Raw genomic sequence first — 24397 nt, 5'->3', positions numbered from 1 at the left:
ATTCCTAGTCTTTTGAGGAATCTTCATACTGTTTTCCACAATGGCTGCACCAAACTGCATTCCCACCAGCAGTGTAGGACGATTCCCTTTTCTCCACAGCCTCTCCAGCATTTGTCATTTGTGGATTTTTCAATGGTGGCCATTCTGACTGGTGTGAGGTGATGCCTCATCGTAGTTTTGATTAGCATTTCTCTGATAATTAGTGATACTGAGCATTTTTTCATGTGCCTATTGATCATTTGTATTTCTTCCTTGTAGAATTGCTTCTCTAGGTTTTCCACCAATTTTTGGAATATATTGTTTGTTTTTTTCTTATTAAGTTGTATGAGCTGCTTATATATTCTGGAGATCAAGCCTTTGTTGGTTTCATCGTTTGCAAAAATTGTCTCCCATTCCATACGCCGTCGTTTTGTTTTGTTTATGGTTTCCTTTGCTGTGCAGAAGCTTGTAAGTTTCATTAGGTCCCATTTATTTATTCTTGCTTTTATTTCTATTGCTTGGGTAGACTGTTCTAGGAGAACATTTTTGAGATATATGTCAGATAATGTTTTGCCTATATTTTCTTCTAAGAGGTGTTTTTGTATCTTGTCTTATGTTTCAGTCTTTGATCTATTTTGAGTTTATTTTTTATGTATGATGTAAGGGAGTGTTTTAGCTTCATTGATTTACATGCTGCTGTCCAGTTTTCCCATCACCATTTGCTGAAGAAATATGTCCTGGGTAATTTGATAGGGATTGCATTAAATCTGTAGATTGCCTTGGGCAGTGTGACCATTTTAACAATACTGATTCTTCCAATCCAGGAGCATGGGATATCTTTCCATTTCTTTAAGTCTTCTTTAATTTCCTTTATCAGTGGTTTATGGTTTTCCGTGTGTAAGTCTTTCACCTCCTTGATTAGATCTATTCCTTGGTATTTTATTACTTTGGGTGCTATTTTAAAGGGGATTGTTTCTTTCTTTTTTTTCCTGTTAATTCATCGTTAGTGTAAAGAAATGCAACTGATTTTTATACGTTAACCTTGTAACCTTCTATCTTGCTGAATTCTTCGATCAGCTATAGTAGTTTTTGTGTGGACCTTTTAGGGTTTTCTATATATAGTATCATGTCGTCGGCATATAGTGACACTTTTACCTCTTCTTTTCCAATTTGGATCCCTTTTATTTCTCTCTCTTGCCTGATTACTGTGGCTAGGACTTCCAAGACTATGTTGAATAGGAGTGGTGATAATGGTCAGCCTTGTCTTGCCCAGATTTTAGTAGGAAGCTTTTGAGTTTTTCACCGTTGAGTACTATGCTGGCTGTAGGTTTGTTGTATATAGCTTTTATTATGTTGAGGTGTATTCCCTCTATACCTACTTTGGTGAGAATTTTTACCATAAATGGGTGTTGAATTTTTTTTAACTTTTTTATTGAGTAATAGTCATTTTACAATGTTGTGTCAAATTCTAATGTAGAGCACAATTTTTCAGCCACACATGAACATATATATATTCATTGTCACATTTTATTTTCGTATGAGCTACCACAAGATCTTGCTTTTATTTCCCTGTGCTATGCAATATAATCTTGTTTAAATATTCTGCATTTTAAAATCCATGTCTGTCCCTTCCCACACCCCACCCCCTTGGGATGTTGATTTTTATCAAATGCTTTTTCTGCATCTATTGAGATGATCATGTGCTTTTTGTCCTTTCTCTTGTTGATGTGATGTATTACATTGATTGATTTGCGTATGTTGAACCACTCTTCTGTCCCTGGGATGAACCCCACTTGGTCATGATGTATAATCTTTTTTATGTGCTGTTGGATTCTACTTGCTAACATTTTGGTAAGGATTTTGGCGTCTATGTTCATCAGTAATATTGGCCTATAATTCTCTTTTTTGTAGTGTCTTTGCCTGGTTTTGGTATCAGGGTGATGGTGGCTTCACAGAATGAGTTTGGGAGTATTCCCTCCTTTTCAATCTTCTGGAAGAGTTTGAGAAGGACTGGTATGAGTTCTTCTTTGTATGTTTGGTAGAATTCCCCAGTGAAGCCATCCAGTCCTGGACTTTTATTTGTAGGGAGGTTTTTTATTGCTAATTCGATTTCATTGCTAGTGATCGTTTTGTTCAAGTGGTCATTTTATTCTTGGTTCAGTCTTGGTGGACTGTATGTTTCCAGAAACTTGTCCATCTCCTCTAGGTTATCCATTTTGGTTCCATATAGTTTTTCATAGTATTCTCCTATGATATTCTATATTTCTATGTTATTGGTTGTAATTTCTCCATTGTCCTTTCTTATTTTGCTTATTTGTGCTCTCTCTTTTTTCTTCTTTGTGAATTTGGCCAGAGGTTTGACGACTTTATTTACTCTTTCAAAAAACCAGCTTTTTGTTTGATTTTTTTTTCTGTTTTTTTAATCTCTATTTTATTTATTTCCTCCCTGATCTTTATTATTTCCTTCCTTCTGCTGCCTTTTGGGGTTTTTTGTTCTTCTTTTTCTAATTCTTTTAGCTTGTGGCTTAGATTGTTTATTTGAGATTGTTCTCTTTTCTTGAGGAAGGCCTGTATCACTGTAAACTTCCCTCTTAGCACTGCCTTTGCTGCGTCCCATAAATTTTGTGTGGTTGTGTTTTCATTTTCATTTGTCTTAAGGTATTTTTTAACTTCAACTTTGATTTCCTCATTGACCCATTGGTTTTTTAATAGCATGTTGTTTAACCTCCATGCTTTCCTTTTTTTCTCCTTTGTTTCTCTGTTGTTGATTTCTAGTTTCATGGCATTGTGGTCAGTAAAGATGCTTGAGATAATTTCTATCTTCTTAAAATTGTTGAGGCTTTTTTGTGTCCAAGTACATGAGCAATCCTAGAAAATGTTCCATGTGCACTTGAAAAGAATGTATATCCTATTTGGGGGGGTGTATTGCTCTGAAAATATCCACCAAATCTAATTTTTCTATTGTATCATTTAATTTCTCTGTTGCCTTATTTATTTTCTGTCTGGAAGATCTGTCTAATATGTTAATGCAGTGTTAAAATCTTCAACAATGGTTGTATTCCAATCAATTTCCCCCTTACTTTCTGTTAGTAATTGTTTTATGTACTTAGGTGCTCCTATATTGGGTGCATATATATTAACGAGTGTAATATCCTCATCTTGTATTACTCCTTTAATCATTATAAAATGTCGTTCTTAATCTTTCCTTATGGCCTTTGTTTTAAAGTGTATTTTGTCTGAAATCAGTATTGCTACATCTGCTTTTTTAATTTTTCCATTTGCGTGGAATATCCTTTTCCGTCCTTTCACTCTCAATCTATATGACTTTCTCCCTAAAACAGGTCTCTTGTATGCAGCATATTGAAGGTTTTTGCTTTATTATCCAGTCTGCCACTCTATGTCTTTTGATTGGAGCATTTAGTCCATTAACATTTACAGTAATTAATGATAGATGTGTGTTTATTGCCATTTTGAACTTATTTTTGCAGTTGATTTGGTATTTCCCCTTTGTTCCTTCTTCTTCCTTTTGTGTTTTGATAAATTTCCTTTGTATTATCTTGGATTTTATTTAGTTTTTGTGACTCACTTGTAAGTTTTTGGCTTGTGGTTACCCTTTTTTGTAAGTCTTTAACCCACTGCTGTAACTGTTTGCATTATACAGATAGTAATATAAGCTCAAACCCATCCTGCTGAGAACAAAAAATTTAACAAAGAAAATAAAACTATATTTTCTTGCTTCCCTCTCCCACTCTTAATGATTTAGATGTCTTCTTTTACAATTTCATGTTTATTCTGTTTGTAATTCATGGTAGTTTTCAACTTTCCAGTTATGATTTTCTCATTTCGTTTCTATTTAGAGTAGACCTTTCAATATTTCTTTTAGCATGGGTTTAGTGTTGCTAAACTCTTCTAGTTTTTGCTTGTCTGTGAAGTTCTTTCTCTCTCCTTCTATTCTAAAGGATAACCTTGCTGGACAAAGTATCCTAGGCTGCATCTTTTTTTCATTCAGGACTTTGAATATATCTTGCCACTCCCTTCTGGCCTATAGTGTTTGTATAGAGAAATCAGCTGAGAGCCTTATGGGGGTTCCCTTATAACTCACTCTTTGTTTTTCTCTTGCTGCCTTTCGGATCATTTCCTTATCCTTGACTCTGGCCGTCTTGATTATAACATGTCTTGGTGTGGGTCTGTTTGGGTTCTTCCTGTTTGAGACCCTCTGAACTTCCTGTACTTGGATATCCGATTCCTTCTTTAGGTTTGGGAAGTTTTCAGTCATGATTTCTTCAAAAACCTTTTCAATCTGCTTTGCTCTTTCTTCTCCTTCTGGAACCCCTATTATGCATAGATTGGCACACTTTATATTATCCGATAGATCCCTTATATTGTTTTCATTGTTTTTATTTGTTTTTCCCTCAGCTGTTCTGATTGGGTGCTTTTTGTTGTCCTGTCTTCTAGGTCACTTATTGATTCCTCTGCATTATCTAGCCTGCTCTGTACAGCCTTTAGATCAGCTCTAATCTCTGCAAATGAGTTTACCAATTCTACTTGGCTCTTCTTTATACCTTCAGTTTCCTTTTTGACATATTTTATACTCTAAACACTATCTCTTTTAGTTCCTTCAGTCCTTTGATCACTCCTTTTTTGAAATCTTGATCCAGTAGGCCATCAATGTGTGTTTCATTGATCGTTCTTTCAGGGGATTTCTCCTGCTCTTTTAATTGGGAGCAGTTCCTCTGCTTCATCATCTTGTTCATATGTCTCTGGCACTGTGGCTTATGGAGTATCAGTTATCTATTATGGTCCTTAAGGAGTTTATTTATTTATCTATCTAAAGCCTATGCAGGAATAAAAGTTAAAAAGAGTGAGAAAGAATTTGAAAAGAAGGGAGGAAAAAAAGGTTTGAAATAGTGTATAATCAATAACAGAACAGCAAGTTGAAGCAAAATAGCAATCGAGTTGAGACGTCTTTTAAAAACCTTAAAAAAAATAGAAAAAAAATTGAAACCTGAGTATAATCAATAACAGGAGATCAAAACCAAGAGAAATAAAAATGAAATGAGGTGGATTTTAAAAAACAATAATAATAAAAGTATTTTAAAAGAAAAAATTTAAAGGGATTAAAACTGGAGACATATACAATTGTTTAAAAACTAAAAATTAAAAAGTAATAGAAAATAGAACCGATAAAGAAAAAAGAAAAGAAAAAGGAGGATGTGTTCTTGTGGAGACTGTGTGCTCTTTATGATTTTATCGAGAGATCTTTCTGTCTTTGCCCTGCTGCGTGAACTCCGCTTGCTCCTTCTAGAGGCCCTCCATTAGCGCCCCTGGTCTGTGCTGCTCCCAGTGCAGGTTGGCAAGCAGATCACACAACCTCCCAACACTGGTCAGGTGCTGTGCTCTTACGTTTTTTCCTGGTGGGTCACGCCACCCTTAATGCCGTGGTCCCATAGGGTAGGCAGGCAGGTTGCGCCCCCTCCCAGCAGTACGGTAGGAGGCGTGTTACTTCCTCTCCCATTGCTGCTGTCAGATGCTGTGCTCAGGCAAGGTAGGCGGGCAAGTCACTCCCTGTCCCAGCATCATGGTCAGGTGCTGCACTCATGCCAGGAAGGTGGGTGGCAACCTGCCCTCTCCTGGTGCTGATTGCTCCCCTGCTCTGTGCAGCTGCCTTCTCCACCTCCAGTCCGTGCTCCCTAGGCAGGCTCTGGGAAGATGGCAGAATAGCCCCGCACCTGCTCTGTGGCAGAACTCAGCTCCTCGTTCATTTGTATTGGAGGCAAGAGTTCTCAGAGGTACCAGGGCAGAAAGGGCCTATCTGCCTTGGGCTGTAAACAAGTCTCCATCTCGCCTATGAGGCTGCTAAGCCCTTAGGTACGGATTCAGGTTTCGACCTCACCTCTGCCTGGGTGCTAAGCACTGAAGGATATGTCAACTGTGGCTGACACCCACCTCTCTTCTCCTGAAAACCTTCTGCAGGTTTTCAGAGCTAGGGGTTATGGCACCCCAGGGCACATCAGCCGTGTTGTTTTATGGAGGGCCCAGGTTGTTTTGCTCTGTGTACCCACTCATCCACAGCATGCAGTACCATGCAGTCCCCCGGGGTTGCCTCTGTGCAGCCTGCCCCAGTCCTCTACCCAGCTCGGGTAGCCTGTCCCATCCCCCACCTGCCTCTTTGCCTCTAGGGCTGGTGGTTGCGGAGACCCTCTGTGCTCGTTTAACTTAGTTCTGTTGGTCAAGGGCTGCTCCATACGGATCCGAGCCTCAGAGGCTCCTCCTCTGTCCCACTGACCTCTCCGTTGGAGATGGGGAGATTCAGCAAATGAATGCTATGCCTCCTTTGCTGCTCCCTACCCACGAGACCGGTCCCACACTGTTCTGCTTTTTCTTCTTTCTTTTTTTCCTTTTCTCCTACCAGATTCTTGGTATCTTTGTCTTTTTTTTTTTTTTTTTTTGGCGTCTTTATCTTTTGAAGAGGGCGATGTTCTGTCAGAGTTCTGCAGGTGCTCTGGTTGGCTGGATGGGTCCGTGGATGTGAGTTTTGGTGTATTTGTGGGAGAGGGTAAGCTACGAGCGTCCCTCTACTCCACCATCTTGGCCAATCTCGATTCCATCCTCTCTTGATTCCTCAAGGACTTCACTTTCTTATGTCCCCTTGCTTCCTTCATTTTACAGCTCTCTGTAGTAGCTCTTTCTCCTTAACGTGTAAATATTCCTTCCATCAAAATCACTGTATGCCTGTCTAGATTTTATCTGTCTTTCTTTTCCTTTATATTCAAGCTTCTAGAAAGAGTAGTCTAGGCTTGCTGAATCCACTTCTTCCTTGCACAGTCTGGCTTCTGCCCCATTCATACTAGTGAAACTATTCTAAGTCCACTGATGACCTCATTTATTCCCCTCTCCAGTGGTCACTTTTCAGTCTTCATTGATGCATGACCACGCTAAGATATTTGACAATGGTAACCATTTCTAATTTCCTAAAAAAACTTTTTCTCCCTTGATTCCATGATCCTGCTTTCTCTAGATTCTCCTCGAACCTTACCTGGCTGTTCTTTCTAATCCTCCTCTGAGTCCTCTTTTCTTCTGCTCTCAAATGTTGGGTGTCCTCAGGGTTTTGTTCTTTGTCTTTTTCTCATTTTACATACTCTCTGTGTACAATCTCATTCATGCTCATTGTTTATTCTACCACCTGTAGGTTTCCACTGCCACTCTAAAATCCATCTCTTCTAGCCAAGGCCTGTTTCTCAGGTTTCTTGTTGGTTTATTCACCTAACCAAAAACATGATATGCACATCTAAATGTACTTGGACCTCCCCACCCATTTGTGCTTGAGTGTTTTTGTTAACATGCAAACCTGATTATATCACTTTTTGACCAATAACTTGTTATTGCAGTAGTTTATAACCTATTTTTGAGTCATGAACCTTTGGAGGAATATGGTAAAAGCCATGCCCACCCCTCAGAAAATTTATGTTTTGGAGGTTTGTATATAACTTAAAGCTCCTCCATGGAAATCTGTTAAGGATCCTGGCTTTACAGGCTTTCTGTCTCCTACAGGATAGAATCCAGTCCTCTCTGGACTTTGTTCAAGATCTGTTCCCCATGATATGTCTTCTGCCTCCCTGCATCTTGCCTTTTTCCACTGCCACCCATGTAACCTGTGTTCCATCCATATGGAACTACTTAGAGTTTCTACTTACAGTGCATTATTTCATGCATATTACTGGTTTCTCATCTTTGAAGACTCAGCTCACATCTCTCTTCAGTGAAGCCTTCAGTGACTGACATACATAGGCAGAGATATTTTCTCTTCTTTCTTAGTCATAACTCTACTTAATCTCTGGAGGTACTAGGCACAGTGCATGATGATTCTTCATTTACCTACCTGATTCTACTAAACTATGATTTCTTTATTATTTGTCTATAAACTAGTATCAGGCACACTGACACATAGTAATTTTGTTCAGCTGACAATTTTTATTAAGCACTGTTCAAAACACTAAAGAATCAGCAGTGAGCAGAATAGACCAAGTCCCTATCTCATGGACTTTACATTTCTGGTGGGAGAACACAAGACAGTGAACAAATAAAGAAGAAAATATAGTCCGTCTGATGGAGATAGTGCTATAAAAAAAAAAAAGAATCGCAAGGGGTATAGGGAATGCTTCCTATTTTATCTAGGCCGATCAGGGTAGGGCTCATTGAGAATGCTATTTCTGAGCAAAAACCTGAGGAGGGGGCGGGGGAAAGCCATGTGCATGTCTGTGACAAGAGCATTCCAGGCAGGAGGAATGTTAAGTACAAAAGCCTTGAGTCAGAAGTGTGCTTTATTAGTTTGAGGAACAGTAAGAAGAACAGTATAGCTACAACAGAGTAAATAAATAGGAAGAGGGTAAGAGACAAGGTCAGAAAGGTAGGTAGCACAGGAGTAAATCTTGTAAGGACATTGAAAGGACTTTGGTTTTTACCCTGAGATGGAAAGCCACTGGAGAGTTTTTTTTTAAATTTAATTTATTTTTGTGTTGGGGAGATAGTTAGGTTTACTTATTTAGTTTTAGAGGAGGTACTGGGGATTGAACTCAGGACCTTGTGTGTACTAAGCAAGTGCTCTACCATTTGAGCTATACCCTAACCCCTGGAGGGTTTTGAGTATAGGTGTGACAGAATCTGACTTAATGTTTAAGAAATATTACTTGGGCTGGTCTAGTAAAAATACAATGTTGCAGTGGGTAGGAACAAGGGCAGAAGCAGGGAGATGAGTTAATGGGCTGTTGCCGTAATCTAGGTGAAAGACATTGGTGGCTTGGACCAGTGTGGTAACAGTAGAGGTGCTAAGAAGTGGTCAAATTCTGAGTGTATCTTGTGGGGAGAGCTGGCTGACAGATTAAGCTCACAGATTGGAAATGGGGTATAAGAGAAACAGGAGTCAAGAATTAGGCCAACGTTTGTGGCCTAAGCAATTTAGGAGGATGGTTACAAGATGGGGGAGATCACAGGAGGGGCAATATTGAGGAAAATTGATCAGGAGTTCAGTTTTTGACATGTTAAGTTTGAGAGCCTGTTAGATACTCAGTTGGAGATGTCATATAAATGGAAATATCAAGTAGGCAGTTGGCTGCACAAGTCTGGAGTTCCAAGGAAACAAACTGGGTTGGAGGTAATGACTTGGGAGTCATCCATTTATAGATCTGTGCTGTCCAATATGGTAACCACTATTTATATGTGACTATTTAAATTTAAATTAATTAAAATTGAACTGAATTTAAAATTCAGCCTTTAACCATACTAGCCACATTTCAGTGCTCAGTGGCTGCATGTTGTTAGTGGCTATTGTATTAAACAGAGCAGATATAGAACATTTCCATCATCACAAAAAGTTCTACTGGACAGCACTGTTATAGATGGTATTTAAAGCCACGAGACTGGATAAGATCACCAAGGAGTGAGAGTAGATAGAGGGGAAAAAAGGTTTCAGTACTGAGCCCTGTAACACTACAAATTAAGAGGTCAGGGAGATGAGGAAGGGTCAGCAAAGAAGACTGAAAGGTGGTGAGTGAGAAGATGACTCTAAAACTGTGGTGATCCAGAAGCCAAGCAAAGAAAGTATTTCAAGGAGGGAATGATCAACTGTGTTAAATGTTGCTGATAGGGCAAGTAAGCTGAGGACTAAGAATCAGTCATTAGATTTATTAAAGATCACTGGTGGACTGTGTGAACGATTCTTTGGAGTAATAGAGACAAAGGCCTTATTGGAGTGGGTTCTCGAGAGAATGGGAACGTATGAATTGGAAGCAGCCAATAAGGATGACTGTCAAGAAGTTTTGCTGTTACGGAAGCAGAGAAATGGGGCAGGAGCTAGAGAGGTCAGTGAGATCAAGAGAGGGTTGTTTTGTTTTCCTTTCTAAAGATAAGGCTATGTATAGCAGAAACAGAAAATATGATTATGCTGTAGAGGGGAGAATTGTTAGAAAGATGTTCTAAAATAGGCAAAGGAGGGGGATGTAGTACACAAGCAGAGAAGTTGGCCTTAAATAGGAGTAGAGGCAGAGAAGCTAGATCAGTGTGTACACAGGCACAGGTAGTTGGGTAGATGTGGCAGTGAGAGTTTGTGGAAGTTCTCTTCCGATGGCTTTTATTTTCTTCCTGAAGTAGGAAGCAGAGTCGTCATGTGGTATGAGAATGGGAAAAGAGAAGATCTAAATAGCCATCTGGAAGGAATGGAGAATGAATGGACTAGGAGAATGTAGTAGAATTGCCAGATAACACTAAGAGCCCAGTTAAAGCTAGTGGTCACACATTTAAAATGAGACATCAGTATGGTTCTGTGTTCTTGTCTAACTATTGATGGTTGTACGGATACACAGTAATTATTTTGAATTTAATTCAGTTGCTGTGAAAGATCAAATGGAAAGCTTCACCAAGAAAGAAACATTTGAATTGGCTCCTGAAGACTATAATGGAGTTTGTTAAACACTCAGAGGCATGGAAGAGCAGAGTATATTCCTTGAACATTTGAAAATTACTGTCATAGGCTGTGTTCTACCAAAACAAACAAACAAACAAACCGATGTACTGAGTGTGCAAGTTTAGACGGGAGGAATGTCCCTCACAGGGTTGTTATAAGTATTGAACAAGCTCACTAAATGTTACTTCTGTACTTTCTTTCAGATGCTCTTAATGCTCAGCAGTACAAAGTTCTCATTGGTAACCGGGAGTGGATGATTAGAAATGGTCTTGTCATTAATAATGATGTAGATGGGTCCATGACTGAACATGAGAGAAAAGGTCGGACTGCTGTATTGGTGGCAATTGATGGTAAGGTTTTCCATAAGTACACTATGACTCAATGTCGTGATCTCAGTTATTGTTTTATGTGTATTTTTGAGAGACGTCTGAACTATGAGGGTTATTCAAAAGTAGCCTGAATGCAAAGTAAAATATCAGCAATACATAATTGTTACTGATTAGTTTAAAATTCTCTTGCATTTGCCTGGTTTTGTTATTTTCCTTTATAGCGTTTGTTTTTTTTTTTGTTTTTTGGTCTTAAGTATTTTATTCTCCACATTTTTGATGACTTTCAAAGTAGTACCCAGCTGCCTGCACTCTGTGAACTTTGGGAGCAGAATTTGCTTATTGTAGCCCTGCAGCCCTTACAATAGTTAAAGACTATGCTTTATTTAATTAAAATTATGCCCAAATATAAACAATGGAGAACATAGAATCTTCACTAGAGAAAACAAAGGCTGAAGTATATTAATTATGTCATCACTCATCAAGGTTCTCCTGCCCTTCCTCCTCTCCTTTCCTCAATCAGAATTCCTTCATCAATTTCCAATTCTACTTTTCCTCTCTCCTTCAAAATTGGCAACCAGAGTATTAAAATGAAATCCTCAGTAAGCCTTCCAGTTAAAGGTGCTCTTTGTGGAAGATTTAATGGTAGTAGGGACTTCAGATTCCTACATTTATAGTCTTTTTCAAAAGACAGCCAATTTTGGCAAGAAACTAAGAAAGCACAGTCCTTAGTTCAATCTGTACTTATCCAAGGCCGTGCTGTATGCCCTTGGGCAATCAAAGAGTTTAGGAATGTGTGCCAAGCGTCATGTCATTGAGTTTGCCACCACCATCGTCTTCTCTCACCCAGCAAAGCTGTGCGGGAAGATGGTGACTCCAAGGCAATCAAGTCAGGTTTATTCAGTGTTCAGTCTCATATAGGCTATGTTTTTAAAAAAGGCTAATCAAGAATTTTTTTCAACCTAAAAATAATGTAACATTAAAGTTATAGCAGGGGGAGGGTATAGCTCAGTGACAGAGCGCTTAGCATGCACAGGGTACTGGGTTCCATCCTCGGTACCTCCGTTAAAAAAGAAACCTAATTACCTTCCCCCAAAACAAAGAAAAACAAAATTTTAAAAATTAAAAAAAAAAACAACAAAGTTTAAAATTTATAGCAAAGTAAAAAATACTCATAATCTCATCATCCTAACAAGGTCAGTTTTAATTGCACATATTCCATTTCTGGGTATATATACATGCACATGTACAGAATTACAATATTAGTACATATACTATTTTTATTTTAATTTTTTTATTGAAGTATAATTGATTTTCAATGTTGTATTCGTTTCTGGTGTACAGCATAGTGATTCAGTTATACACATATATGTATATTCTTTTTCATATTTTTTTCATTATAGGTTATTATAAGATATTGAATGTAGTTCCCTGTGCTATACATTAGGACCTAGTTGTTTATCTGTTTTATATATAGTAGTTTGTATCTGTTAATCCCAAGCTCCTAATTTATCCCTCCCTTCCCTTTCCCCTTTAATACATATACTGTTTTTAAATGGATGCACTATATTGTATATTAATTTTCCCTCAATAAAATTGAATAAAATTTAATCCCTTGTACACATACTACTTTATTTTACCTTATTTTATTTAATAATAATTTTCCAATTCTATTTTAATGCAGTATACTTTATCAGACTTATATACTATAATTAGTTTAATAATTCCCTTGGAAATTTAAGCTATTCCTAATGTTTTATTATTGTAAATAACACTACAATAAACATCCTTGAGATTTTAGGTGCTTTCTTTTGTTAAATTATTTCTTAGGATAAATTTCCAGCTGTGAGATTAATTAGTCAACATTTATAATTCTTGCTAAATATGAAGGCAGTATCTTACTATGGGCTTTTTAGGTCCAGGAAGAAGTAGAAAATACCATTTACTTTTGTTTTTAATGTAAAATAATTCCTTGCAGTGATTTTTTTCTCCCGGTATAAAATACCAGTTTTGTTTCCATCCACCCCTTCACCGTAAAAAGAAAAACAAAAAAAAAATTAATTAGTTTTCAGTTTCATTTGCCTTTAAATTAGCTGAAGTGTTTGGGGCTTTTGGCTAATACTTCTCTAAAGAAAGAAAATGATACAATAGCCAAGACATGGAAACAGCCTAAATGTCCATCAGTGGATGACTGGATAAAGAACATGTATATTTATACAATGGAATACTATTCAGCCATAAAAACTGACAACATAATGCCATTTGCAGCAACATGGATGCTCCTGGAGAATGTCATTCTAAGTGAAGTAAGCCAGAAAGAGAAAGAAAAATATCATATGAGATCGCTCATATGTGGAATCTAAAAAACAAAAACAAAAAAACAAAGCATAAATACAAAACAGAAACAGACTCATAGACATAGAATACAAACTTGTACTTGCCAAGGGGGCGGAGGGTGGGAAGGGATAGATGGGATTTCAAAATTGTAGAATAGGTAAACAAGATTATACTGTATAGCACAGGGAAATATACACAAGATCTTATGGTAGCTCACAGAGAAAAAAATGCGACAATGAATATATATATGCTCATGTATAACTGAAAAATTGTGCTCTACACTGGAATTTGACACAACAGTGTAAAATGATTATAAATCAATAAAAAATGTAAAAAGAAAGAAAGAAAGAAAGAAAGAAAGAAAGAAAGAAAGAAAGAAAGAAAGAAAGAAAGAAAGAAAGAAAAGAAAGAGAAAGAAAATGAGTTTTTTAGTATCCAGTAAAGTCTCTCTTTTTGTTTTCTTACTATTACCTTCATTAGTAATCACTACCTCACTCTGTGAAATTTTCACAACCAAATATGGAGGTTTGCAGCAGGGTTTGTGGTATAAAGTTCATGTGATTTGGGGGATATTTTGAGTTAAGCCAACCCCTGAACAACTTCACTTAAAATTCATTTCTTTCTGAAATTTTAAGTCAGAATATTATTCTGCTTTCACCATATTCCAAATTCTGTTTTCTGGTGTTCCTATATTAGATGAGCTGTGTGGCTTGATAGCTATTGCTGATACAGTGAAGCCTGAAGCAGAATTGGCTGTCCATATTCTGAAGTCTATGGGCTTAGAAGTAGTTCTGATGACTGGAGACAACAGTAAAACAGCTAGATCTATTGCTTCTCAGGTAATGGGTTTACTTAGTTGTTGGGGTGGGAGTTTGTGTTAACTTCTATTTCTTCATGTATATTTTCTTTCTTGCCTTCAAGTGCTAAAAAATTTATATTACCTATTATTTTCGTTGTCCCTGAGTAGCCATAGCTGGTTCCTTAAAGAAGAACTGGCACACTGCGCAGGAAGGACTTTGGGGTTTGTCTCTACTGTTATAAATAAAAAGCTATTTGCTTATTAGTTCATGAGATGCTTGCATGACATCATACACAGTTTCTGTTGATGCTTCTTTTGAAATGTTGCTCACAGTCTTCACCAGTGCTGCCAGCCCTATCCAGGCTTTCATCCTCTCATGCCTGAAATACTACCGTAGCTCCATGCACATCTCTCTCTGGTCCATCCCAAGTACCACTGATGGAACCATCTTCCTAATGTATCACTCTGATAGCATTTTTCTGCTACTGACCCACTCATTTGCCTTACCTCTAAAACTTTTCTCATATTGGTCTTTTCTACTTTGGAATGCCTTCTCCCCTCTTCCATTAAATAACACAAATAATATATAAATAGATTCTTGTATGAAAATACAGAAGGCTATAAAGTAAAAAGTTGAAGTCACCCTTTTCCCAAGCTCCCTGTCCAGCCCTACCCTTTATACTTTTTCATATGCATATATGTTCATATACAAATGTATAGTTCTGGTATTTTCAACATAAATTGGATCACTTTGTACAAATTGTTCAGCAGTTTGCTTTTTTTTAGATAACAGCATATATGCCTCAGAGCTTTGTCCATTGTTGCACTGAATTCCATGGTATGGATATATCATAATTTACTTAACCATTCCTCTAATAATGGGGCATTTATATGGTTTTGGAAATGTTATTGTTACAAATAAGGCAGTAATACACACCCTTGGATATACATCCTTTTATATATGCACATGTATGTCCAAACTATAACTAGAAGTGGAATTACTTGAACCAAATGATCTGTGCACTTTGATAGATGCTGCCAAATGCCCTCCAAAAAGACAGTACCAATTTACACACCCACCAGCAGTGTATAAGAGAACTCATCTCCCCATATCCTTGTTATCACTGGATATTATTAGTCTTTTAAAATTTGGACATCTGATAGGTGGAAAATGATGGCTCATTATTGCTGAGTTATATTTCAGGTACTCAATAATATTTCTTGAAATTAATGGAGTTTATTTTTCCTCACATAGGTTGGCATTACTAAGGTGTTTGCTGAAGTTCTACCTTCCCACAAGGTTGCTAAGGTGAAGCAACTTCAGGAGGAAGGGAAACAGGTAGCAATGGTAGGAGATGGAATAAATGACTCCCCAGCTCTGGCGATGGCTAATGTTGGGATTGCCATTGGCACAGGCACAGATGTAGCCATTGAAGCAGCTGATGTGGTTTTGATAAGGGTAAGTCTTGTGGCCTGAACTTTGAGGAGTGTGAGACTGCTATCTACATGGTCAGGGACAGTGTCGTAAAGTATATTGAACACAATGATTCTGTCCTTCTAATTCCCATGCTCCCAGCCATAGAAATGGGGAGAATTCAAGATGGGAGTTTGAGAGGTCTTACTAATACTTCCAGTCCTTCTCAGTTCAGTGAAGCAAGTGAGAATGACAAGCTTCTAAAGTGAATAAGATTTGGGGATATACTTACAATAAAATTATCTTCAACAAATACTTGCTGAGGTTATTCTAATGAGATTTAGTCCCTATACCAGCATACAACCCTAAAAGTGTTTTCAGAGCCCTGAGAAAAATTCCTGACAAACATCTTTGAAGGCTGACTCAAATTTTTGACAATATCTGAAATTTGTAGTTAATTCACATATTATGCTAAGGTACACATCATCTTCAGTATATATAGTATCAAATATAAGTAGAGTCTCTTGCTAATATCACATATTTCTGTTCTCAGAATGATCTTCTGGATGTTGTGGCGAGTATTGACTTATCAAGGAAGACAGTCAAGAGGATTCGGATAAATTTTGTCTTTGCTCTAATTTATAATCTGATTGGAATTCCCATAGCTGCTGGTATGTGACAGTTAACTTGTATTGCTTTTTTTCTGAAGTCATTAGAGACCTGTCATATTGGAAGTTTTAGTCTTCTTATTATTAGTTTTGAGCTCAGCTTTTTATGTAGCCTGCTGGTATGGTAAGAGGTAATATTAAAATCAATAATTTAAATTTTCAGTATGTTCATCATGGCCTAGAATATATATGCATTCTGACAGGTTTATTTTATTTTACCTTATTTTTTTCCTCCAATTACGTATTTTGAAAAATTTAAAACCTACATAAACAAGGAAAAATGATATAATTACTCTGTATCAGTTTTTGTCTTGTTACATAGTTGTAATTATAGCATACAGAGACTTTTCTTAACATGCTAATAGCCAGCAGTTTTTTTCTTAAGTTTGGGTACCAGATAAGAGAGAGAGAGAAAATGAACAAGGGAATATGACCAAGAAAAAGCAGTTTAAAATTGTTTAATCAGCATCTGATCATCCCCATTACTTAGGAGCTTGGTAGGCATTAGTAATAACATAAGAGAAATAGTTATCACTTTCTTCTTTTCTCTTGTTTAAGAGACAAAGACATGGAATGACATGAGAAAAATGACAGAACTGTTTATCAACAGGGACACACAGATGCTGAGAGGACAAAGTATAAAAGAATTAAGTCCAGAGAGATTAATTCACAGAACGAGTTATTTTTAAATAATTATACAAGTAATATATGATCACTGTAGAAAAAGTAGAAAATATAGATAAGCACATAAAAATTTAAAGTATAGTAAGTCTATCTTCATCCCCATCATACGAGCGAATTTTAAAATGTCTGTCAAAACCAAGTGTGGATGAGGTTGTAGAATATGAACCCTCATATACTATTGGAGGGATTAAGATCTGGTACAGACACTTTGGAGAGCAACTGAGGGATATCTACCTAAAGTTGAAGGTGTGCCTGTGTTACAACTCAGCTGTTTCACTTCTAGGTATGTACCCTAGCAAAATTCTCAAACACATGGACTGGGAGACACAGTTCACATATTCACAGCAACATTCTATTAGTGAAAATTGGCAACGACATAAATCTCCACCAACAGGAGGGTAAATTGCTGAATAAATATCAAACAAGGAAATGATTTCTGTATATGTATTAGGAACACATTGGTAATCTGTTTAGTACTGTCTGCTCTAACTAATCCAAACTTGTTTCCTAGGGGTTTTTATGCCCATTGGTTTGATTTTGCAGCCCTGGATGGGATCTGCTGCAATGGCTGCTTCATCTGTTTCAGTAGTACTTTCTTCTCTCTTCCTTAAACTGTAAGTATGATGGTTTGCTCACATTTCTATTTTATAGTCCTTCTTTTATCCATAGTCAGTCTTGCTAGATTTTATTCTTGTAGCAATCAATGATAAGCCTAAACTGTTCTTAATAATAAATATTAACTATGCAATTATCACCTTATGTAGTCTAAATATAGCAACCACAAGCACTGAGTGGGGTGAAATCTAGTACACTGGCTCTGAGAAGTAGGATTTCTGATCACGTGACCCCACACAACTCCTTTTGAGCTGCTTTCCTAGCAGGGATCACCTTTATACATTTCACACCAGGCAAATCTCTTTTCATTTTTGAATGTAACAAGTGCTTCTTTCACATTTGGTTATTTCAAACGAGTGTACTTTTGCATCTTTCCAGTTACAGGAAACCAATTTACGAGAATTATGAACTGCATGCTCGAAGCCAGATGGGACAGAAAAGCCCTTCAGAAATAAGCGTTCATGTTGGAATAGATGATACCTCAAGAAATTCTCCTAAACTGGGTTTGCTGGACCGGATTGTTAATTACAGCAGAGCCTCCATAAACTCACTACTGTCTGATAAACGGTCACTAAACAGCGTTGGTACCAGTGAACCTGATAAGCACTCCCTCCTGGTGGGAGACTTCAGGGAAGATGATGACAGTGCATTGTAATAGACACAGAGTGCTGCTTGATGAAGTTGTTCTGCACTGACACAGCATTCATGGTCACCTTAGCTTTTTACAATATTGCAGAATTTTATGTTGATCTCATGCTCTTATGTTAGGGTATCTATTTGAATTGCATGTGTCTAATGGCAAAAATATCTTTTTCAGGGCACCAGCTCAGAACCTAGCTTTATTGAAAATGAATTTCCAGCATTTCTTGTTTTCACTAGCAACAGATAAGATAGACCAGTGAGGTTTACCAGTCCTATAATTGAAGATTGCTGACTTGCTGCTAAAATGATAATTTTCTGACCAAAATAAAGTTCAAGAAAAAGATAATTAAAAATTTGAAGATTTGAGCACATAATCTTGAGGAGATTCTTGAGCCCTAGCCCTGCCAGATTGGAAGCAATGGCTTTCAAAGCACTGAAGCATCTAGTTTTAGAAGGAAAACAGTAGAAACTACTTCAAAATAGGTGTGCCTTATTTATTACAGGCTTTCTTCACCCTGCCTCCATTCTTCCTGCATCTTTGTCTTTGCAGTTGCTCTCTTAGATGCCCCAGTATGTTGTTTGTTGTTGTTATCTTCTTTCGAGTGAGCTAAGTATAAATGGTTTCTCATTGACAGAAATAACTTACACTTTTCCAGTATCTTGTTCGTTTCTTTATCTTGTAGCTCAAAAGACCATAAGGGTCCATAGGGTTCCATGCTTCCCATCTTCCCATTGTTGTAAGGAATATATCAGATTCTTCCTTCAGTGACTCCCTAGCTCTGCACAAGCTTTCAATTCACTCCTGCTGAGTTGTTCAGCTGTAAGTTGTTCTTAGCGTAGTCTGTCAGCCTCAGTCCAGAAGCTTAAGATTGTGAGCCTCTTCTACAATTGATTTTTTTCAAAGCTTGACACTACCATCTTTAACATGTACGGGTCATATAAAATTACGTGGATTCACTAAATTTGCCCTTTTTTGGAGAGGATGCAAGACCTTAGCTGGTATTTATAATTTAATAGATTTTCATTATCTTTTAGTGTTTTAGATAATCTCTCAAAATGACTTTAAAATAATGTTATTACTCAAAGCTGCTCTTACCAAAAACACAATAAGTTGTAATACAAAAATGAAAATTTCCCTAGGTTGTAATACCTTTTAGGCAAATCTATACTTTCTCTAGTTTAAAACATTTGCACTTGCTAGCTAGTGTGGTCAACAAATTCAGGGGCTTGTTCTCCTTGTCATATAAATTTAGAAGTTCCCCTGTGAGTGCCTGGGAATTAATACACTGGCCAGAGATCTGGTGCTTGTATCACTATTTAAAATCCTTGTTAACTGTGAGATGGATTTCATGTACAGAATTATGTAAGTGAAGAAAACTCATAAATAAATTCGTAATATTTTGTTCCCATGCCATAGATTAAGCTGCTAGCACAATGCCTGGCACATAAGATTTGTACTCAGTAAATGATAGTTCTTATTTCCCTTTGAGATCACTAATAAATACTAAAAATCATTTTATCAGGGCAGAGTCTGAAATCAGTTGGGAGTGGAGGATGAGTGTCTTCCTCTCCTACCTTTTCTCTTGTCCTTTCATACATACACAAGAAAGTTTATAACATAATTCCATGCTAACTTTTCAGAGTTGGAAAAGATGTCATTTTTATCTCAACTATCTTAATGAGAGAACTGAAACTTGATAAAGAAAAGTAAACCCATTTTTATGAAATATGAATGAGTTTGTGTGTCTAGCCAATGCCTATGCCATCGTCTGTGTTTTCAGTTTGAATTTTAATATTTGTTTCTTATTTTAATTCCAGTGGCCTGTCATACCACAACTTGTTTCTTCTAGAAGAAATAGCTAATACAACAAATGCATAATATAGACTTCTGAAAAAAGAAATACCTTTCTCTCTTTCTACCCACTTCCCTCCTTTCCCTTCCCTCTTCCCCTCATTCTCACTCTATCTCTTTCTCTGAAGCACTTAAATATAGCCAGTTACTACTTTTATTATTGTGTGTGTTAGAGTTGTCCTCTTGGCCCCACATGCCAATGGACCACACATGGCATAGGGCAATAAGAAAAGGATCCTATATAATCTGGGAAAAATCAAGGATGTAATTTCAGCCCTTACTACCAGAACAGAAAACATGCTCCTTAGGAAGAATCCTGCTTTAAATATCTATAACCATCTTTGAATTCTCTTCCACAAATCTCATGCAATTCTAAACTCCCATTAGCATCATAGAGCAGCTGAATTCACATGAGAGAGAGGTGATATATAGAGGGGATCAAAAACATTGCTTTCAGTTAGTAACTGGCTTTTAGTAATGAGTTACTAGTGAGAACAAATTTGATCAATGTGTGCATATGTGTCTATGTTTATTCATATCATGACGTATATACACAAATCCCATATAGAAGGAAAATGGACTTATATATGAATTTTATATTTGAAGGTTTTTGTTTGTTGTTCCATTGTCACTCTTCTGTATTCACTCAGCAACCATGCCCTCAGTCTGAAAGATAACAAAAACGTTTTTGTATTGAGTGCTGACTTAGACTCAAATAAGGGGCGCCTTTTATCTTAAATATCCAAAGATGCCTTTTAAATTTCAAAGGTTAAAATGTAACTATTTAGTGTTATAGTCTAAAGAAGTATGGTTGTCATTTGTGAAAATAGAAATGTTATTTTTCCTAGTTTAGTATCAGCATTTTAGAGTGTTAGATTTGATGCCTTGTGAACAAATAATTTTATATTGTGCTTTAAACTTTTTAAAAGTTACTCTTTTATCGGACATATTCTTTGTTCAGAATGCTTAAAATAGCAGTGTAGACAAGATGTTTCCAAAAATTTAAAGCATATCCTTTATGTACACAGCTTAAAAATCAAGAATGTATGTTCTTAGAGATTTTTTTCCCATTACATGTGGATCTTGCTTTAAAATTTGTTTTCTTAATATTTATTTTGCTCTATTTTGTAATTTTCTTTGGGTGAGGCATTTGATTACTGGTTATTTTCATAAGAATAGAAACATTCCTAAAATCACTCCTTTTGGATTTTTTTGTTTCTTACTTTTCTATATTAAAAAATATTATTTTACCAAATATAAAAAATATAGATTCATGCCAAATTATTAGCTGTTTTTACACGAACTTTCTGTAGTCCTTCTGAAAGTTTATCTGGCATGAATAACCAGATAAAGCACAAAAGCGTGAATTCTTGTTCTTCAATTAAAAGAGCTTCTGTAATGGCATTGATAATAAATGCCTTTTGTGGCCAAAACCAGGCGTCTCAACCTTAGGCTTTTAGTTAAAGAAATGTCTAACTAACCATTGTTAAACATTGTTTGATACCCAAAACAGCAGTGGACGATGTTGTGCAATAATCATCTACTGTAGTCAAAATATTCAGTAGTTTGTTTTTCCATAAGCATGTAATTGATCATATTCTGCCAAGGATGTGCCTTCAACTTTATAATTATAGTATTGTAAAAAAAAAATGTGTTTTTGTCAGTGTCTCTTTTGTTAAATCATCCAATTCCTCTACCAGCAGTTCCAAGCTACCATGTGCTTTTAGATGTTATTTTTTTAATAAAAAATGGGGCAGGATTGGAAGCGGCACCATGCATTCACTAAGAGTGAGAGGGAAGAAATCTATTTTCCTTCAAACTTCACTCCACCTGCTGTATCTTTTAGTGAGGATGAGAAACAGAAAAAGGAATATAATTGTTGTCCTTTCTTTTATAGTCTATGAAGCGTTCTTTATAGATTGTCTACCCCAATGAGCTAAATGGAGACAAGAGCTTTCCTTGCATTTGGGGAGCCCTATACAATGTGTATGAGATTCCCACACCAAACACTTAGAGTTAAGGAAAGGGTTTTAAACCTATTTGTAAGGAAAAATGAATTTTTATTTCCTTCTGAAATCCTTGGGATTATTCAGGGTGATGATACAGGATTGGACATGGAAACATGAGAGTAAAATCACTGAGGTATCCACTTAGATGGCCAGCCTCCCTTTTATACCGGCACCTTGGCTAACCTCTGAGAAGGACATGCAGTGATAGCAACATCCCAGGTGAGCTTTCAAAACCTTCTAGACCAAAACAAAACAAAACATCAGAAAACCTTCCTCTTGGGGAATGCTTGCTAGGTTAAGGCTTTAAAGGCCCTGCTAAGATTCAAATAGAGGTGAGAGAGGTAGAGCTGCCTCTTTTCACAAATTGAACTAGGGCCAGCCGGCCCTATTTGCTTAACGGTTTCCTCTTCACAGAGGTGACCACCAGTAGTAGAAATGAGTTAGGAGTAAGGTATGAAAGGCAAGGTTCTTGAGGACAAGTTTAAGTAAAGTTGCCAGTATAAAAAAAAAGTTGCCAGTATAAATAGGATCCCATGCAATTGAAGAAATCTGAACACAGTTCTCTCACTGGAAAAGTTTGAAACAGGCTGAGTTATCTTTGGCATATTGTACCTGTTGCCCTTGAGTGCCCCCAGCTTTTCATTATCAGCACCCTTTCCCTTGCCTTCAGGCCTGCCTATAAATGAAAATGCTGCCATTACTTCAACATGACTTGCTTCACCCGCACCCAATCAAAACTTCAATTTCTTCATTGCAGTTATCATCACCAAGTGATAAGACACAATCCGAGATTAATTTAATCCATCCTAAAGTGCCAATGACCTTTAGATCTAGTCAGAAGTATTAGCAATTACTTGAAAAGATTATTTATTTACTTATTTATTGAAGTATAGTCATTATTTACTTCTTACATTGTATATTTATTAATATTATAGTTACTCTTTTTAATACTGTTTTCTTTTTTATTGAAGTATGGTTGATTTACAATGTTGTGTTAGTTTCTGGTGTACAGCATTGTGATTCAGTTATACATTTATATTCTTTTTCATTATAGGTTATTACAAAGATATTAAATAGAAAAGATTATTTTTACATCCAAATAACTTTATAACTATTGAAATGGAAAACAACAGGCCATCTGGAAGAGGTTATTTTGGGGCAAGTAGACCCCAGGATCAGCTCTCCTAAGCTCTTCTTGTTTCTTTCAGCTTCTTACCTTCCACCTTTGCATCCACCATTTCTTTAAAAGCACCGCATCTCCATTCCCAGTGGTGGAAAGAGCACTGATTTTGGAGCCCACCAGGCCTGTTTGCAAAATCACAGTTCTGCCATGTACCAGCTATTAGTTTCCTATAGCTGCCATAACAAATAACAACAAATATTCGATGGTGCTGGAGGTCAGGGGTCTGAAATCTCATGGCTAAAATCAAGGTTGTCAGCAGGGCTGTATTCCTTCTGCAGGCTCTAGGGGGAATGGCGTTCCTTGCCCTTTTCAGCTTCTAAGGGCTGCATACATTCCTTGGCTCATGGCCCCTTTTTCATATCACTCCAACCTCTAGTTCCCATCATCACATTTTCTACTGTTATCTGTGACCTCACTGCCTCCCTCCTATAATGACCTATGATTACATTGGGTCCATGCAGATAATCCGGAAAATTTCCCCATCTCAAGATCCTTAATCATGTCAGCGGAGTCCCTTTTGCCATGTAAAGTAAAATATTCACAGGTTCTGGGGATTAGGACATGGGCCTCTTTGAGGGACCATTATCCTGCCTACCACAGTGACCAAGGGCAAGTTGCTTAAACTAACCAAAGCTTAACCTAACCTAACTTAGGTTTCTTCAAGTGCAAAATGAGGATAATAACCTTACAAAATTTTGAGACAGTAGTATGGAGGTAATGTTTCTAAAACAGCAAAAACACAGTGGTAAATGGTTGCTGTTGTTATTTCCTTGCCCTGGGTGTGGGGATAGAAAGACAAATTAACCACAGCCACTTGGGTATGTAGGTCAGTTATTGGTCTAGAGCTGCCTGAGTTGCTAATTTCCTATTTTTTAAAATTTATTTATTTTTAATTTTTTGAATGGGGGTACTGAGCCCAGGCCCTCATGCATGCTAAGCATGTGCTCTACCACTGGGCTATACCACCCCCCCTCTAATTTCCTGTTTTGCAGAGAACTTCTGTCTGTAGGAAGGCCCCATTTGGCATGATTTAAGGAACACCAAAATAGCAGCCTGCTTGCCTGAAATAATCCCCACACCAATCACATTCCTTTGAGTCCTAAAATTTAGCAATGGTAACCTTCCTTTTCCCTCTGTAATTGTTACTCTTCATGTTTGTGCCAGTTCAAGTAAAATAATACTCTCACACTGAGATATAGCTGAGCGCATTCTTAAATTTAGGACCATGGACATTGGACAAAGTCCTCATTTCAAATAGTCATGATTTCACTCTGTTCAGTCACAGCTGCCTCTGTTCAAAATAAATTACTCTGTTCTTTATTAGGTTGGACCACTGGCAGTAACTGTTTACTGACTGATCACATTTTGGCTCTATCACCTGAGGCCAGGCTTCAGTGATGCCTTAAAACCTTGCTACTCAAAGTGTGGTC

General features: G+C 37.1%; 1 protein-coding gene across 2 annotated transcripts in view; it reads left to right on the top strand.

Annotated features, from left to right (window-relative positions):
• The window catches only part of ATP7A (ATPase copper transporting alpha), a 71936-nt gene extending 50517 nt beyond the window's left edge, over positions 1–21419 (top strand). For both annotated transcript variants that reach the window (XM_064483015.1, XM_064483016.1), the window contains 6 exons: positions 10642–10788; positions 13798–13940; positions 15156–15359; positions 15868–15985; positions 17178–17280; positions 17660–21419. In XM_064483015.1, coding sequence (XP_064339085.1) covers positions 10642–10788; positions 13798–13940; positions 15156–15359; positions 15868–15985; positions 17178–17280; positions 17660–17936 — 992 coding nt within the window. In that variant the 3' untranslated portion in view covers positions 17937–21419. The remainder of the gene's footprint in view (positions 1–10641; positions 10789–13797; positions 13941–15155; positions 15360–15867; positions 15986–17177; positions 17281–17659) is intronic.
• The last annotated feature ends 2978 nt before the right edge of the window (positions 21420–24397 follow it).

The sequence above is a fragment of the Camelus dromedarius genome, chromosome X (genome assembly GCF_036321535.1).
Source record: "Camelus dromedarius isolate mCamDro1 chromosome X, mCamDro1.pat, whole genome shotgun sequence".
NCBI lineage: Eukaryota > Metazoa > Chordata > Mammalia > Artiodactyla > Camelidae > Camelus > Camelus dromedarius.
This window is presented reverse-complemented; position numbering and strand designations above follow the sequence as displayed.